This window comes from Equus asinus, chromosome 6 (assembly GCF_041296235.1).
Source record: "Equus asinus isolate D_3611 breed Donkey chromosome 6, EquAss-T2T_v2, whole genome shotgun sequence".
Taxonomy (NCBI): domain Eukaryota; kingdom Metazoa; phylum Chordata; class Mammalia; order Perissodactyla; family Equidae; genus Equus; species Equus asinus.
In genome coordinates this window covers 77190946-77205483 of record NC_091795.1, presented here as the reverse complement: position 1 = coordinate 77205483, position 14538 = coordinate 77190946, and the positions used below count along the sequence as shown (strand labels likewise).

Genomic DNA, 14538 nt, shown 5'->3' with positions numbered 1-14538 from the left:
TCTGCTCAGAAAGGTCATAATTAGGAAGGTCCCCACCCACCTGTCCTCTGGACATACACGTTTGCCAAGATTCTGCCACTGGGAATATGCTTCCAGGAATGAGTTCTCAAATTGCAAGTTCTCCTGAGTGGGGTCTGACCTGGTCATCCTCTGGAATGCATTCTATGCTCTAGTGGATCATGATCTTTTTGAGACACCTGATGACCACTTTATGGAGAAGGAGGGAGGGAGGTGCCTGCCTTGCTGGCTGGAATTTCCCTTCCCCAAATTTACTTTTCAACCAGAATTAAGATCCTACTTGCCATGGAGTCCAAGACCTTTATGGGAACCATATTTTATTTTGCCCTTTGGCTGTGAAACACTCAGAATTCAGACACTGGAGAGTAAGATTATTCCGCAAATGCCCAGTGGACCGCTCCTGTGTGACACACAGCACCCTGTGGTCATTTCTCTTCCAAGAAATGGATTGGACTGGTGGCAGTGAAGCAAGATATAGCTTCTCCCCTTTTTTTCCCACAGTGGAACATCTCTTGCTTCATTTTCCAGGGGATTCCGGGCTGGTGTCCCAAAGGGCTCAGATGACCTGCTCTGTAACCTCAGGCTTACCAGAGCCTGACCATCTGAGGACCTGGCTGAGGCTCCTCAAAGGCGGCTTTGACTACATTTCAGATGAGGCAGGATTCAGTGTATCACAACCACAGGGGCAGCACAGCCTCCTGGAATGAGAGCTGGATTCTTGAGTAATCCCTGGGAGCTTGTCCTAGAGAAAGACAAAGACGTTCAAACACAGAAGCCTCAGGAAGGGTAAAGAGACCTTTCCTTCCTTTGAGGGACCGACCACAGAGTCCTGGCCCCATTCCTACGGATGCTGTTTGGGACTGCCAGACAGCAGAGGGAGCACATGTACCACCTGCTGGCACGGCTGGACCAGCTCCATCACTCCCATGGCTCCCCAGTGGATGGGAAGGTGCCCAATTCACTCTTCAAAATTCCTCAGAGGCACCCTACCCACTCGCTCTGCCCTGTCTGAGTTCAAATTGCAGTGCATTTAGCTCCTGAGTGCCTGCAGCAGCCGGGAGGGAAAGTTGGGGAGCAGATGTCTCTCCAACCCCCTGGGCAGGTTGGAAGGGCTGAGACCAGGGGCAGCTACAATAACAACAGCTCTTTCCTCTGTTCCAGCTGGGCTGTGGACTCCTGATGAAGAATGGCTTTTCTAGTGTACGTCTCTTGGCTTAAAGTAACATTCTTGCACAGACATTTTTTCTCCAACTATAATCAACCAACTTTCCTGCCCATGTGGTATGGAAGAAGCCTTCACTCTTCTCTGTCTCCCTGCCCTTCCTTGAATCTTAAACTCTTGTTTCTCAGACTATTTGCTAGTTCGCTTGTTTTTGATAAAAATCCATCCCGATATACATAATTTAAAAACTCAAAAAGTATTATAAGGCATGAAGGAAAAACAGCAGTCCCTGTTCCATTCCTATCTCGAATTTCTCTCTCTAAACTCTTTCTTCTGATGCTTACCTCCATATTTCTAAATAACACGCATACATGGTTACCCCTTGACTCATCAATTTTAAATGCCTATTGACTTCTCATGATGGATGATGGGGCTGGGCACTCCTAACCTACTTTCATACGTGCATCTTCTCTCCCTCCATTCTCTACTATAGTTATGTCACATTTTTCGTTAAATCAATATTCAATGTTTATTTTATTACAATTATGTATGTACTGTTCACTGCCGAGTGAAGAAATACTCTAGGATCACATTTCCTTTCTTCTATAATTCTTTTTTCTTCCAGGAGTTAATAATTACCTCATTTAAAAAATCTGCTTAGTCTATATGTCATTATCCAATAATTCTTCCAAAACTCTCCAGCAGAATCTCAAAATCTTTCTTAACACTATTTTCCCCATGGTTAAGCGATCAGATAAAACTACTGGCTACTTTTTTCCCCAAAGGTCGTTCCTCCTGTTCCCCCCCTCATTCAGCTGCACAGCTCTGGTCCCTGGGCTTCCCTAGCCAGTGAAGGATCTAGGCTGGACCTCCTGTGTCCTGGGTCCCAACTCTTTCTCCATCTTGGTTTATGCCATCAGGGTGTCTGTCATTTTCCCAGTTGGATGCATTCCTCTTTAAAAGCCGGCTCTGGAAGGCTGGGCACCCAGGTTCAAAGGGTGCCTGGTAATCACCAGGTGTCTGTTTGTCGAAGCAGGTGGGGAGTTTGCACACCCCCAGGCAAATCCAGACTCCCAACTTGCAGAAAGAACTGCTTTGGTCTGAATGATGGAGAGCTGGATTCATTAGATTAGAAGCAGACCCACTCTGGTGAAAACTGTTGTAGGTAAATCAGCAGGATCAGGGCCACTGCTGCCCATATTTCACCTTCATGCAGACCAGGAGAAGGTGACCCATTCCTCAAGACACTGTCTTCTTGTGTAGTGGGAAATTGTTATAAAGACTAACTTTGTTAGAATAAGGCACTTTACAGCCATATTGACAGTAGACCAACATGAATGTAGATGACATTAGCTGGACAAACTCTCAGCAGGGTGTCACTTGCAGTGTATTATTCCTCTACACTCCAAAATCAATTAAGATCAACATAGCCTTAAATGTCCAAGGACCATATACCAATGCACTGAGTATTAGCATTTTTTTAAAGTATGAACTTACTATCTTTTAACAATTTGAACATAAACATTCCCTGTGATGAGGCAATGGAGGAATATGTTTTGTTCAAAAAAAAAAAAAAACAACAGATATGATGGAGGGGAGGAAGAGTTGTTGTCGGGTTGCACATTTCTATTTTCTAATGTACGAAGTCAGAGGAGAGCAGTTGGGTTGAAAATGAGAGAGAGAGGAACAGAGCGGGCTCACAATGGGAGTACAGCCCAGCCTGCCTGTTGAGTCCAAGGGAAGGTTGACACTTCTTGTACACAGTTGGTAGGGAGTGTTCTGGAAGGAAATTAGACTGGTAAGGGGTTTCAGCAACCACAATCTCTGGGGTTAGCTCATGTGACAAGGTTTCACTTGTTACAGTGACTGCTTCACTGCACAGAGGACTAAATGGATGAGGAGAGGGAATTCTCCTCTGGATTGAATGCTGGCCAACCTGTAAGTTATGGAAATCCTGGAAGAAAGTAACTTTGACCTTGGAGTAGCAAAGTAAGGGAAAGTTGGGCAGACTTGAAATGTGCCCTGGACACAGGAAAGCAGATTTCAAAAGGGTGAGAGGATCAATAGGTCAGACAACAGCCTTTATAAAAGACTATACATCATGATGTATTGGAGATTATGACAAGATATTGTTAACTATCAGCTCCCTAGTAATCCCAATGGGAAAGAAAATAGAGAAATGGCTGAAATAGCAGGAAGACTTGGGTTTAAGACAAAATTTACAGAGGTTGGGATGAGAACAAAATGAAGGAAGACACGAACTTGAAAGGATAATTTCTTTTAGCCATTTGGGAAATCATTACTGAGTGGTTTCTCTATGCCAGGCACTGTGCTACATGCTAAGGAGACAGCAATAAACAAGAGACACCTCAGCTACAGTGTAGCAGAGAATACAGACATCAAGCAAGTAATTAAAAGTCTGTTGACTCATTAAACTACAAACAGAGGGGAACTTCCTCAAGCTGGCAAATGGTATCTACAAAACCCCACGGCTAATATCCTACTTATTGGTGAAAGACTGGATGTTTTCTCCCAAGATCAAGAATATAAGGATATCTCCTTTCTCCACCTCTAGTCAGCATTGTACTAGAAGTTCTAGCCAGGGCAATTAGACAAGAAAAATAAATAGAAGGCATCCAGATTAGAACAGAAGAAATAAAACTACTTCCACTTGCAGATGACATGATTATATATATATAAAATTGTAAGGAATCCTCTAAAAATCTATTAGAACTAAGAAATGAGTTCAACAAGGTGGCAGAGTATAAGATCAATATACAAAAATCAATTTTATTTCTATACATTAGCAATGAACAATCTGAAAATGAAATTATTTATAAAAGCAACAAAAAGAATACAATACTTAGGAATAAATTTAACAAAGGAAGTATAGGACTTCTACATTGAAAGCAACAACACATTGTCGAAAGAAATTAAAGACCTAAAAAAATGGAGAGACATCTCATGTTCACAGATCAGAAAATTTTCTATTGTGAAGATGGCAATATTCCCCAAATTGACTTACAGATTTATGTGATTGGTATCCAAATCCAGCTGCCTTTTTTTTTTCTTCTACAGAATCTGCCAAGCTGATGCTAAAACTCATGTGTAAATGTAAGGAACCCAGGATCACCAAAACAATCTTGAAAAAAAAAATCAAGTTGGAGAACTCACACGTCCTGATTTCAAAACTTACTATAAAACTATAGTAATCAGCATGGTGTGGTTCTGGCATAAGGATAGATATATAGATCAATGGAATAGAATTGAAAGTTCAGAAATAAATCTTTACTTTATGAGAAATTGATTTTTGGAAAGAGTGCCAAGACAATAAAATGGAGCAAAGAAGAGTCTCTTCGACAAGTGGTGCTGGGACAATGGGATACACACATGCAAAAGAATGAAGATGGACCCCTACATCACATCCTATACAAAACCTACCCCAAAATGGATCACATCCTATACAAAACCTACCCCAAAATGGATCAAAGACCTAAATGTAAGAGATAAACTATAAAACTTTTAGGAGAAAAATATAAGAGTAAATATTCATAATCTTGGATTAGACACTGATTTCTTAGATACAACACCAAAAGTATAAGTGACAAGAGAAACAATAGGTAAGTTAGACTTCATTAAAATTAGAAACTCATGTTCTATAAATGATAGCAACAGGAAACTTAAAAGACAGTCTGCAGAATGGGAGAAAATTTTTGCAAATCACATGTATGATAAAGGGCATGTAACTAGAATACATACATATATATATAGAATATATATATATGGAACCCTCACAACTCAGTAACAAAAAGACAAATAACCCAATTTAAAAATGGACAAATGGTTTGAACAGACATTTCTCCAAAGACGATATACAAATGGTCAATTATACACTGAAAAGTTACTCAACATCACAAGCCATCAGGAAAATGCAAATCAACACCACAATGAGATATCACTTCACACCCTCTAGGATGGCTAACTAAAAAAGACAGAAAATAACAAAAGTTGACGAGGATGTGGAGAAACTGGAACTCTCATTCACTCCTAGTGGAAATGTAAAATGGTAGAGCTGCTTTGGAAAACAGTTTGGCAGTTCCTCAAAATGTTACACAGAGTTATCATCTGACCCAGCAACTTCACTCTTAGGTACGCACCCAAGGAAAATGAAAACATACATCCATGCAAAAATCTGTAGACAAACATTCATGGCAGAATTATCCACAATAGCCAAAAAGTAGAAACAACCTAAATGGCCCATCAACTGATGAATGGATCAATAAAACATGGTATATCTACAAAATGAAATAATATTTGTGGCTAAGAAAGCATAAAGTCTTGATACATGCTACCAGATGGATTAACCTTGAAAATATTATGCTAAGTGAAAAAAGTCAGTCACAAAAGGCCACATATTACATGATTCCAATTATGTAAAATATCCAGAATAGGCAACTCTATGGATTCAGAAAGTAGGTTAGTGGTTGCCTAGGACTAGAGGGGTGGGGCACACATGGGGAGTGACTGATAATGGGCATGGGGTTTCTTTCTGTGTTGATGAAAAATGTGCTAAAATTATATTGTGGTGATGGTTGCACAGCTCTGTGACTATGCTGAAAACCATTGAACCCCATATCTTAAATGGGTAAACTGTATGGTGATGAATTAAATTTCGATAAGGCTCTAAAAAAATAAGGAAGGAGTGAGCAAAAACAATAAAAAAGCATTTTGAATGTTGTGGTCGGGGAAGAGTGATATGTGAGTAAATAATATGGGAATCCAATGGGGCTAAGACGTGAAGGATCAGGAGTTAGGTAACTAACCCCAGAGCTGAGCAGACAGTGAGGGCAAAGGACCAGAGGTCAGGAGAAGCATGGACTGTTGAAGGAAATAAAGGTAACGCTGGTGTGGTGGGAGTAGGGTGCAGGAAAGTATGGTCAGCTAGGTGGGGATGGGGGGCCAGATGATGCAGGCCATGTTCATGACTAGACTTTTCCTGAATATCAGTAGGAACACACTGAAAAGTTTTCCCCTTGGGAGTGCAATGACTGCATTTGAGTCTTTGAAAGTGTACTTAGACTGCAGGAAATTGATTTGAGGGCTAGGGGTAGATATAGTAAAATCAGACAGGTAGCCAATGCAAAAGTCTGGGAGAGAGATGACACCTGAGAAATCCGAACTGAAGTAGTCTGAGGGGAAAGTGGGAGGTGAAAACACAGACACGATTAGCTCTTGTATCAGTTTGGCTGTAAAGGGAAAGAGGGAGTTGTAGCTAGAAGAGAATATGAGATGGAAGAAATTTAAAAGTTAAGCATGTTTCAGTGGGAATTGGAAGACTCCAGAAGAGAGATGGAGAGAAGTTTAGCATTCAGAAGATGGAGGCGAGAATTCATTCAATTAGGCCCTTGCAAAGATGGAAGGTAACGAGATCCAGGACATCCTCAGAGGGATATGAATCCGATCTCTAGCATAACAAGATGAAGGTGGGAGATGATTACAAAGGAAAGTGGGTTTTTAGATTTGAAGGCCGAAGTTCTTCAACCTCCTGCCTCCAATTTTGCAAAGCAACCCACAAGCCAAGAATGAGTGGATATGCTTTAATAATGTGATGTCAGAGGGTGCTGGTTGATGAGGAAGGCAAGGGAGCATTCTTAGGGATGATGATAGGCATTAATGAAAGAGACTAAAACACACATAACCACTCATTTTATATTTTACTTCCTTCTTACATAGTCTTCAGAAAAGGAAGTGTGGAAAAATTAGTTAAGAGGGAATTGGGACCCTATATAGGAGAAAGGATAATGAGAGAGAATCCAGTTATTTCAAAAGTTCAAGCTTTAGGTCCTGTGTACTGAATTAGCTTCAAGATAACAATTGAAAAACCATTCCTGATATTAGAAATCATGAAGATTGGAATAGGAATCAGCCAGATTGGAAATTGCAAATGATCAACTGTTCTATTTTTAAAAAGGAGTGAAAGGGGAATTCAAGAAAATATAGTTGAATCTAATTAAGTTTGATCTCTGGAACATTTGTTAACTTGTATCCATTAAGAAGCACCAAGTGTTTATCAGGAAATATTTATGCTACAATATTATTTCTTTATGGAGAGAGTGTCTGTCTCTTGGCTCAAGGTACATGATTGGCAGATTAAATAAATGCTGTTTACAAAAATAATAGGGTTCCAGAATGTGTTGATCCTGGGACCGCTGCATAGGGGAACCGGATATCTCAAAGGGACACTGGCATATAGAGAATGGTCACCAATAGGTCCTGGATGAGAACCAAAGGGATGACTAAAGAAGAGAGGCTTTGGGCTAGGCAGCAAAGCTATCCTCAAGTACTGGAAGCTCTGGCATGTCCAGACTTGTTTCTACAGTGGTCCAGAGAATAGAGCTAGAAGCATGGGTAGAAAGTTCCAGGGAAGTAGATTGTTGTCTCTAGATAAAGAATACCTAACACCTGGAGATTTCCAACAATGGGGAGTACAAAATATTGAGCTCCCCAGGCCTGGAAGATTATAGCTGACTCTGTCAGGGCTTCTGCTACAGTAGCATGGAGTATGGACTATGTAACTCTAGGGTCTGTTCCCTGAAAACAAACATGTAGAAGACAAGTGACATGGGCATTAATTCTTCAGCACATTCATGATGGAGGTATAGACGTTGGTGCCTACAGACGATTGTGATCTGTCCACAGCTGCATAATGAGGCAATGGTAGATCTGGGGCTGGACCCAACTCTCCTCTCCCCAAGGTCTGCTCATTTCTATTGCTCTGCTCATTAGCCTCTCCTGTGATGAGTGACTGGCTTTCCTCTTTGGAACTTTGATTAAGAATTCTAGAATGAAACTGGACCACCATTTTACACCATACACAAAAATTCAACTCAAAATGTATTAAAGAATGGAATGTAATACCTGAAACCACAAAACTCCTAGAAAAAAACATAGGGGGGTAATCTCCTTGACACTGGTGTTAGCAATGATTTTTTGGATTTGACATCAAAAGCAAAGACATCCAAAACAAAAACAAAAATAAACAAGTGGGACTACATCAAACTAAAAAGCTTCTGCACAGGCAAAAAAAATCATTAATAAAATGAAAAGGTAATCTACCAAATGGGAGAAAATATTTGCAAATCATATATCTGATGAGGGGTTAATATCCAAAACACATAAAAAACTCATACAACTCAATGAAAAAAAAAACAATCCTATTAAAAATGGGCAGAGGATCCGAACAGACATTTTTCCAAAGAAGATATCAGATGGCCAATGGGTACATGAAAAGGAGCTCAATATCACTAAACACCAGGGAAATGCAAATTAAAAACACAATGAGATATCATCTCATATCTTTTAGGATGGCCATCATCAAAAAAAGACAAATAATAACAAGGGTTGATGAGGAGGTAGAAAAGGGAACCCTTCTGCATTGTTGGTGGGAATGTAAGTTGGTGCAGCCACTATGGAAAACAGCATGGAAGTTCCTTAAAAAACTAAAAATAGAACTACCATATGATCCAGCAATTCTACTTCTGGGTATTTATCCAAAGGAAAAAACCCACTAACTTGAAAATATATATGCACCTCCACGTTCACTGCAGCATTATTGAGAATAGCCAAGACATGGAAACAACCCAAGTGTCCGTCAGTGGATGAATGGATAAAGAAGATGTGGTATACATAATGCAATGGAATATTATTCATCCATAAAAAAGAAGGAAATCATGCTATTTATGACAATGTGGATGGACTTTGAGGGCACTATGCTAAGTGAAATAAGTCAGAGAGATAAATACTGTATGCTCTCACTTATATGTGCAATCTAAAAAACAAAACAAAACTGAACTCATAAATACAGAGAATACATTGTGGTTGCCAGAGGCTGGGGGTGAAGGTGGTCAAAAGGTACAAACTTCTAGTTATAAGATAAATAAGTCCCTCAGATGTAATGTACAGCATGGTGACTGGAGTCAGTAATATTATATGGTATATTTGAAAGTTGTTAAGATGGTAAATCGTAAAAGTTCTCATCACAAGAAAAAAATTTCTGTATGGTGATGAATGTTAACTAAACTTATTGTGGTAATTATTTCACAATATATGCATATATTAAATCATTATATTGTATAGCTAAAACTAACACAATGTTAAATGTCAATTATATCTCAATAAAAAATAAATTAATTAAAAAAAAGAATTCTAAATCCCTCACTCATGACTTTCAGGCCACACTCTTATGAATGCCCGCTGGTCTACATGGCCTGGCTGAAATCTGCAGCATTGGCCTTGAAACTCAGGGGTCCAGAGCAGCTGAACCTTGGCTCACACAGATAGGGGCTCTGTAATCTTTGGGGAGGCTGTTCCCAGAGACAGTCTTATGTGCAGTTCCTGGAGGAGAAAGGAAATTTTACCCCCATAAGAAAATGATTCTAAAGCTGCCATATCTTACCTGGACTCTGGAGTCTGCTCTTCCCCTTGCTCAGTTGTACATGACCAGGTTCATCCACTGAGAAATAAGCATCGTCATTACAATCCATCTTTAAATTTGTTAGCTTAATACACAGCAGGGCAAATGGTACCTTCCTCCCTTGAAAGATCTCAGTCTAGTCTCATCAACCCTTTCCAGATAATTCCAACACAAGCAAGAGGTCCTAGCCGCCGTCACAGCCTATCTTCTGCTACCCCCTGAAGAGCCAGGCAGTGAGAGGGGTAGCTGAGGTCGACCAGCTGGCTGGGCCAGGAAGCTCGCTCTAAAACTCAATAGGAGTAAGTTTAATGTACAGTGAGCTAAGCGGGTGTTCTTCAGTTCCCGCTTGGATTTATTACTCCCACATAATCCTCTGCTTTATTAAGCTATTGGAAAAAAATAAAATCTGTCTGCCAAGATCCTAAAGCAGCCTTGGCAGAGAGCAATATATAAAGGCAATAATTGGAGGCAGGGGGGCCAGCAGCTTGGCTGGCCTTTGACAGCCTGTTCAATATCCTCAGGGAGAAAAATGCCCCCTGGAATCAGATGAGGAGAGGTAGCCTGGGGCTGTGCCCTATCTCTAGGAGGGGAAGGTAGCTCACCTCCCTTTTTGTCAGGTAGAGTCCTTCTCCATCCGTGGATAGGTTCTGGAAAGCCTCTAGGGTAGAGAGGAAGAAAAGAATCAGGCCAAGCCATGGGAGGCAGGCCTGGGCCGATGTGAAGATCCAAGCAAAGGTGGGGATGTTGTGTAAACCACTTTCTCACTCTCCACAGAGCGTACCTGCCTCCCCTCCTTGTCTCCTTGCAGCCAAACCCTACAGGGACATCTCAGGGCTCGCCTCTTCCAAAGAGCTCCTGTTGACGGCTCTGGCCCTCACATCCCTCTCTCTCTTCCCTTCCCTTGCACTGTGCATCCCTCTACACTTGACGTGGGGATGTGTGGGCTTGTCTTAGGAAGTATCTCAGGGGAACAGTTTGAGGAACGTCCTTTGTCCAGCTGAGAACTCTCTGGAACAAGGTTGATGCCTCAGGCTCCTCTTTTACCTTCCTAGGGCTCCGTTCTTTCAATCTTTGTTAATTGTCAGCCCAGAGCTGCCGGGTTTACAGAGGTGCCTCATGCCAGGGACGGGGCAAGGATTAGAGTGGAGGTCAGATCCCACTTCTACCTCAACCACAGCAGCTCCATTACATAAACTTTCATTTAAAACAAAGGAGTATGATGCTAAAACATGTCAAAACTTCTGGCCTACAGAGTTGGATTTCTGAAGCCTTGGGAAAGACCTCCAGCCCCCACCTCTTCGCTCTGGCGTGCAATCCCTTCAGCAGAGACCCGAACCATTCACTGTGACTGAAGAGCAGGTGTAAACCCTGAACACAATCTGGACAGGGGACACAGTGATTTAACCCTGTTCCTGAAAGAGGCACTGAAGAGGGAGGAGCAGATGGGAGGCTGGACAGGGGAACGTCCTGGGGAGAGAAGGGTGCATAAGGGATGCTGGGGACACACATCAACTACACCATTACGTGGGCTAACATTGGCCCTGTCTCTTGGGGCAGGGGCTCCTTGCACAGGACTCCAGTCCAGCCTATTACCCTTGCCCAGGCCTGGGGCAGGAGTGCATTCCTGGTCCTTTCCTGGAGCTTTCTTTGGTGACTGTGAAGGCCTCAGGATGTCTTGCAGGTGACACTTACTTGCCATGACTTCAAGCCGCATCAGGAAGCAGACCAGGCTGGGGAAGCTGATCCTGCCAGCACCGTCACTGTACCGGAGAGCCATGAGGTCCAGCAGCTCATCGCTGATGGAGACCTCTGCAAGAAAGTCTGGACCACAGAGTGAGCCAGTGAGCAGGGAGGAAGCCAGGGTGGTGTGCGCCTCTGCCTTCCAAGGTCTGAGAAACCGGTTCAGAGGGCCTAGGGGCCTCCCACCACCATTTCCTCCTCAGCCTGGTGCGGAGGCCAATCCGCTCCTCTGCAGTGATGTTGATTCTCCAGCTGCCTCTTTCTTGTTGGCTGCTGGGCCCCAAAAACACTGTTCTGGGGACACATCAGCCTTCATCATCATCTGATAATTCCCCTGTGGGTGGGAGCTGCCAGGACACCTGGGGCTTGTCCCAGCCCCGCCTCTCTCAGGCCTCCCTCTACTGGTGACCTTGTAAAACAACCTTCTTCCCCAACCCCATGACTGTCTGTGGGTCTTAGGTGTGGATGCTGCCTGTGTGGGCAAGTGTGGTTCCTGGAAAAGGGGGATTCAGTCCTAAGTCAGTCATCCAGTGAAGAGGTCAGTCCTCCGAGGGGAGACCACAACTCAGAAGGTGGCCTCCAGTGGGCAGGCCAGAGGTGGCTTTCCCTCTTTGGACCCTGTCGTCTTGCACGTCTAGTCATAAGCTTTAGGGAGGCATCCACCACCTAGTAGACAACAGCAGGCTGGCACAGTCGGGCCTGTAAGCTCTGGGAGGCCAGCGGAACCTTCCAGGTCAAACCACCCATCCAGGGGATGCAGCCAGGGGAATGCTTGGTTTCTCCAGCAGAGTTAATAACATGTGAATTGAATGCCTTTCGACAGGGCACGACTCCCCAGCTTGCCACATTCCCAAATAACCCTCTTTTCTTGGGTTAGCTCCATTACCCCTTTCGGTTACCTGCCTGGTGCCTGAAGGCTTTTGAGTTGAATTCCAACTATTCTCTATCTTTCTGCCTTTCATTATGCTGGAGTCATTAGTGAGATCTCCTCTAAAGATTTCATCATTCACTGGCTATTCAGTGGTTCTCAGTGTGGTCCTCAGACCAGGAGCATGGGAACTTAGAAATGCAAATTCTTGAACCCCACCCCAGCCCTCCCCCAACCCTCCTGGATCGGAGACTTTGGGTGGATGGTGAGGCTCATCAGTCTGTGCTTTAACAAGCCTCCAGGGAGTTCTGATGCACGCTCGAGTTTGAGAACCCCAGCCCTCTGCTATGAAGAATTAAGGGCAGGAAATATGCTAAAGTGGGGAGCAGCAGGCCATGTTTCCACCCGCTGGAGCCACAAGAGGGAGAATTATTCTTGTGGTAACCTGGGGGAATCTGATTTTAGATTTTTTTTGTGTGTGTGAGGAAGATTGGCCCCGAGCTAACAACTGTTGCCAATCTTCTTCTTTTTGCTTGAGGAAGATTGTTGCTGAGCTAACATCTGTGACAATCTTCCTCTATTTTATGGGGAATGCTGCCACAGTGTGGCTTGATGAGCAGCACCAAGTCCATGCCCGGGATCGGAACCTGTGAACCTGCGAACCTGTGGCTGCCAAAGCAGAGTGTGCACACCTAACCATTATACCACCAGGCTGGCCCCTGATTTTAGATTTTATTAAGGAAGGTGGTAATTTCCTGACTTAACTTTTTGTAATCCATTTCTCCCCATGGTACAGTGAGATAATGATTCCTGCCATTCCAGGTTTGCAGAGGAGCCGAGACAATCAAGTGAGATGACGTGAGAACAAGTTCTTGCTCAACTAGGAAGCACTTTTGCACCCTACGGTATTATGATCATTATCCCAGGACTGAAAGCTTTTGCCTACTCGAAGCCGACAGATGCCATTTGATTTCATTTAGCCCAAAACCCTCTGTGAAGAGAGCACATCAGCCCGCCCAAGGGTATTTAACCCTGATGGCCCAGATGCTGTGATGGAAGTGTCTCGAAGGCAAGTGCAATTTCTGTTAGGCTATCAATCAGGCAGGGTTATTTTCTCACAATTAGAGCTGTGCTGGGGAGAAAAGGAAATTGGGAAAATTGACTGACGCATGAGAACTCAGGCGGAGGAGGATGGAGTCTGAGTCCGGAGCCTGGAGGCCCACAGAGGCCCCTGTAACCAGAGGATGCAGAAGCTGCAGCTCTGCTTTCTCCAGACTGCCCAGCATCACTGCACCAGCCTTGCCTACAGCATGCCAGGGGAGTGGGCATCACATGCACACACAACCCGCAGCCTCCAATCAGCACGGCTCAAAAGGTCCCCTGCTTTACCTGTAGCTTTTATGGTCTTCCACAAATCCTGGCTCAGGAAAACTCCAGAGTTCTCCTGGGTGTTCTGGAAAACACTCTGATATAGGAAAAGAAGCAAGAAGCCCATGTGAGTCCCAGTGCCCACCTTGAAGAGGATGTCCTGGAGGACCCTGCAATCTAATGGGGGGGGACATGTCAGCCATTGCAGTACCCTGTCAGAAGCCAAATGACCCCAAGTCAGGGATTAGGTGACACACGCTGGTAGAGCCACACAGGAACACTTTATTTTTTTATTGTGGGTTGTTGTTAGGAGCTGAAGGAGGAACTAACTGGGCCTTGGGGGTAGGCAAGGGCCGAAGGGAGGCCCCACAGGGAAGGTGCATCTGAGGCCAGACTCTCAGGGTGGGTGGGCCCTGGCCAGGCTCGGAGTACAGGGAGGGGACAGTGAGGAGTCTCATAGTTGGGGTCTGAAGGAATGAGTGGGATGAGTGAAGAGGCTTCTCCTGGACCCCACAGTAGGGTCCCAGCTCAGAGGATCTTGTGCACAGCTCTGGTGAGTTTGGACTTTGTCCTGAAAACAACGGGGAGGCCACAGACCACATCTGTGGTTTTGCAGCATGTTCTGGCAGATGGATGGGAAGGGAATGAGATGAACCGTGGTTAGGGGGATGTTGCGGTGGTGGGGCGAGGAAGGAGAGGGGGGGAAGGAGAAGGGCAGTGCTTGCTGGCAGTTTTAGCTATAGTTCACGGTGACCCCTCTCTGCTTCAGCCTCCTGGAGTGCTCCTCATCCCGCCACTTGATCGGGCATTGCCTGGTGCTCCTAGTTGGGCATATACGTTTCCGCAAACAAAATGGGAGCTCTCCTTGAGGGTAGGGGTGAGTTTTCTCTTCTTTCCTACCCCTCAACC

General features: G+C 44.1%; 1 protein-coding gene across 12 annotated transcripts in view; it reads right to left on the bottom strand.

The window, feature by feature from the left end:
- Window positions 1–314: 314 nt before the first annotated feature.
- The window catches only part of CAPN13 (calpain 13), an 83578-nt gene continuing 69354 nt past the window's right edge, over window positions 315–14538 (bottom strand). For 10 of the 12 annotated variants that reach the window (XM_070512333.1, XM_070512338.1, XM_070512330.1 and 7 more), the window contains 5 exons: window positions 13651–13726; window positions 11346–11474; window positions 10256–10311; window positions 9636–9692; window positions 315–760 (listed from right to left, as the gene is read on the bottom strand). In XM_070512333.1, the coding sequence (XP_070368434.1) occupies window positions 9666–9692; window positions 10256–10311; window positions 11346–11474; window positions 13651–13726 (288 nt within the window). In that variant the 3' untranslated portion in view covers window positions 315–760; window positions 9636–9665. Of the gene's footprint in view, window positions 761–9635; window positions 9693–10255; window positions 10312–11345; window positions 11475–13650; window positions 13807–14538 lie in introns of those variants that run through there. The other 2 variants (XM_070512336.1, XM_070512337.1) reach the window with 1 other exon arrangement.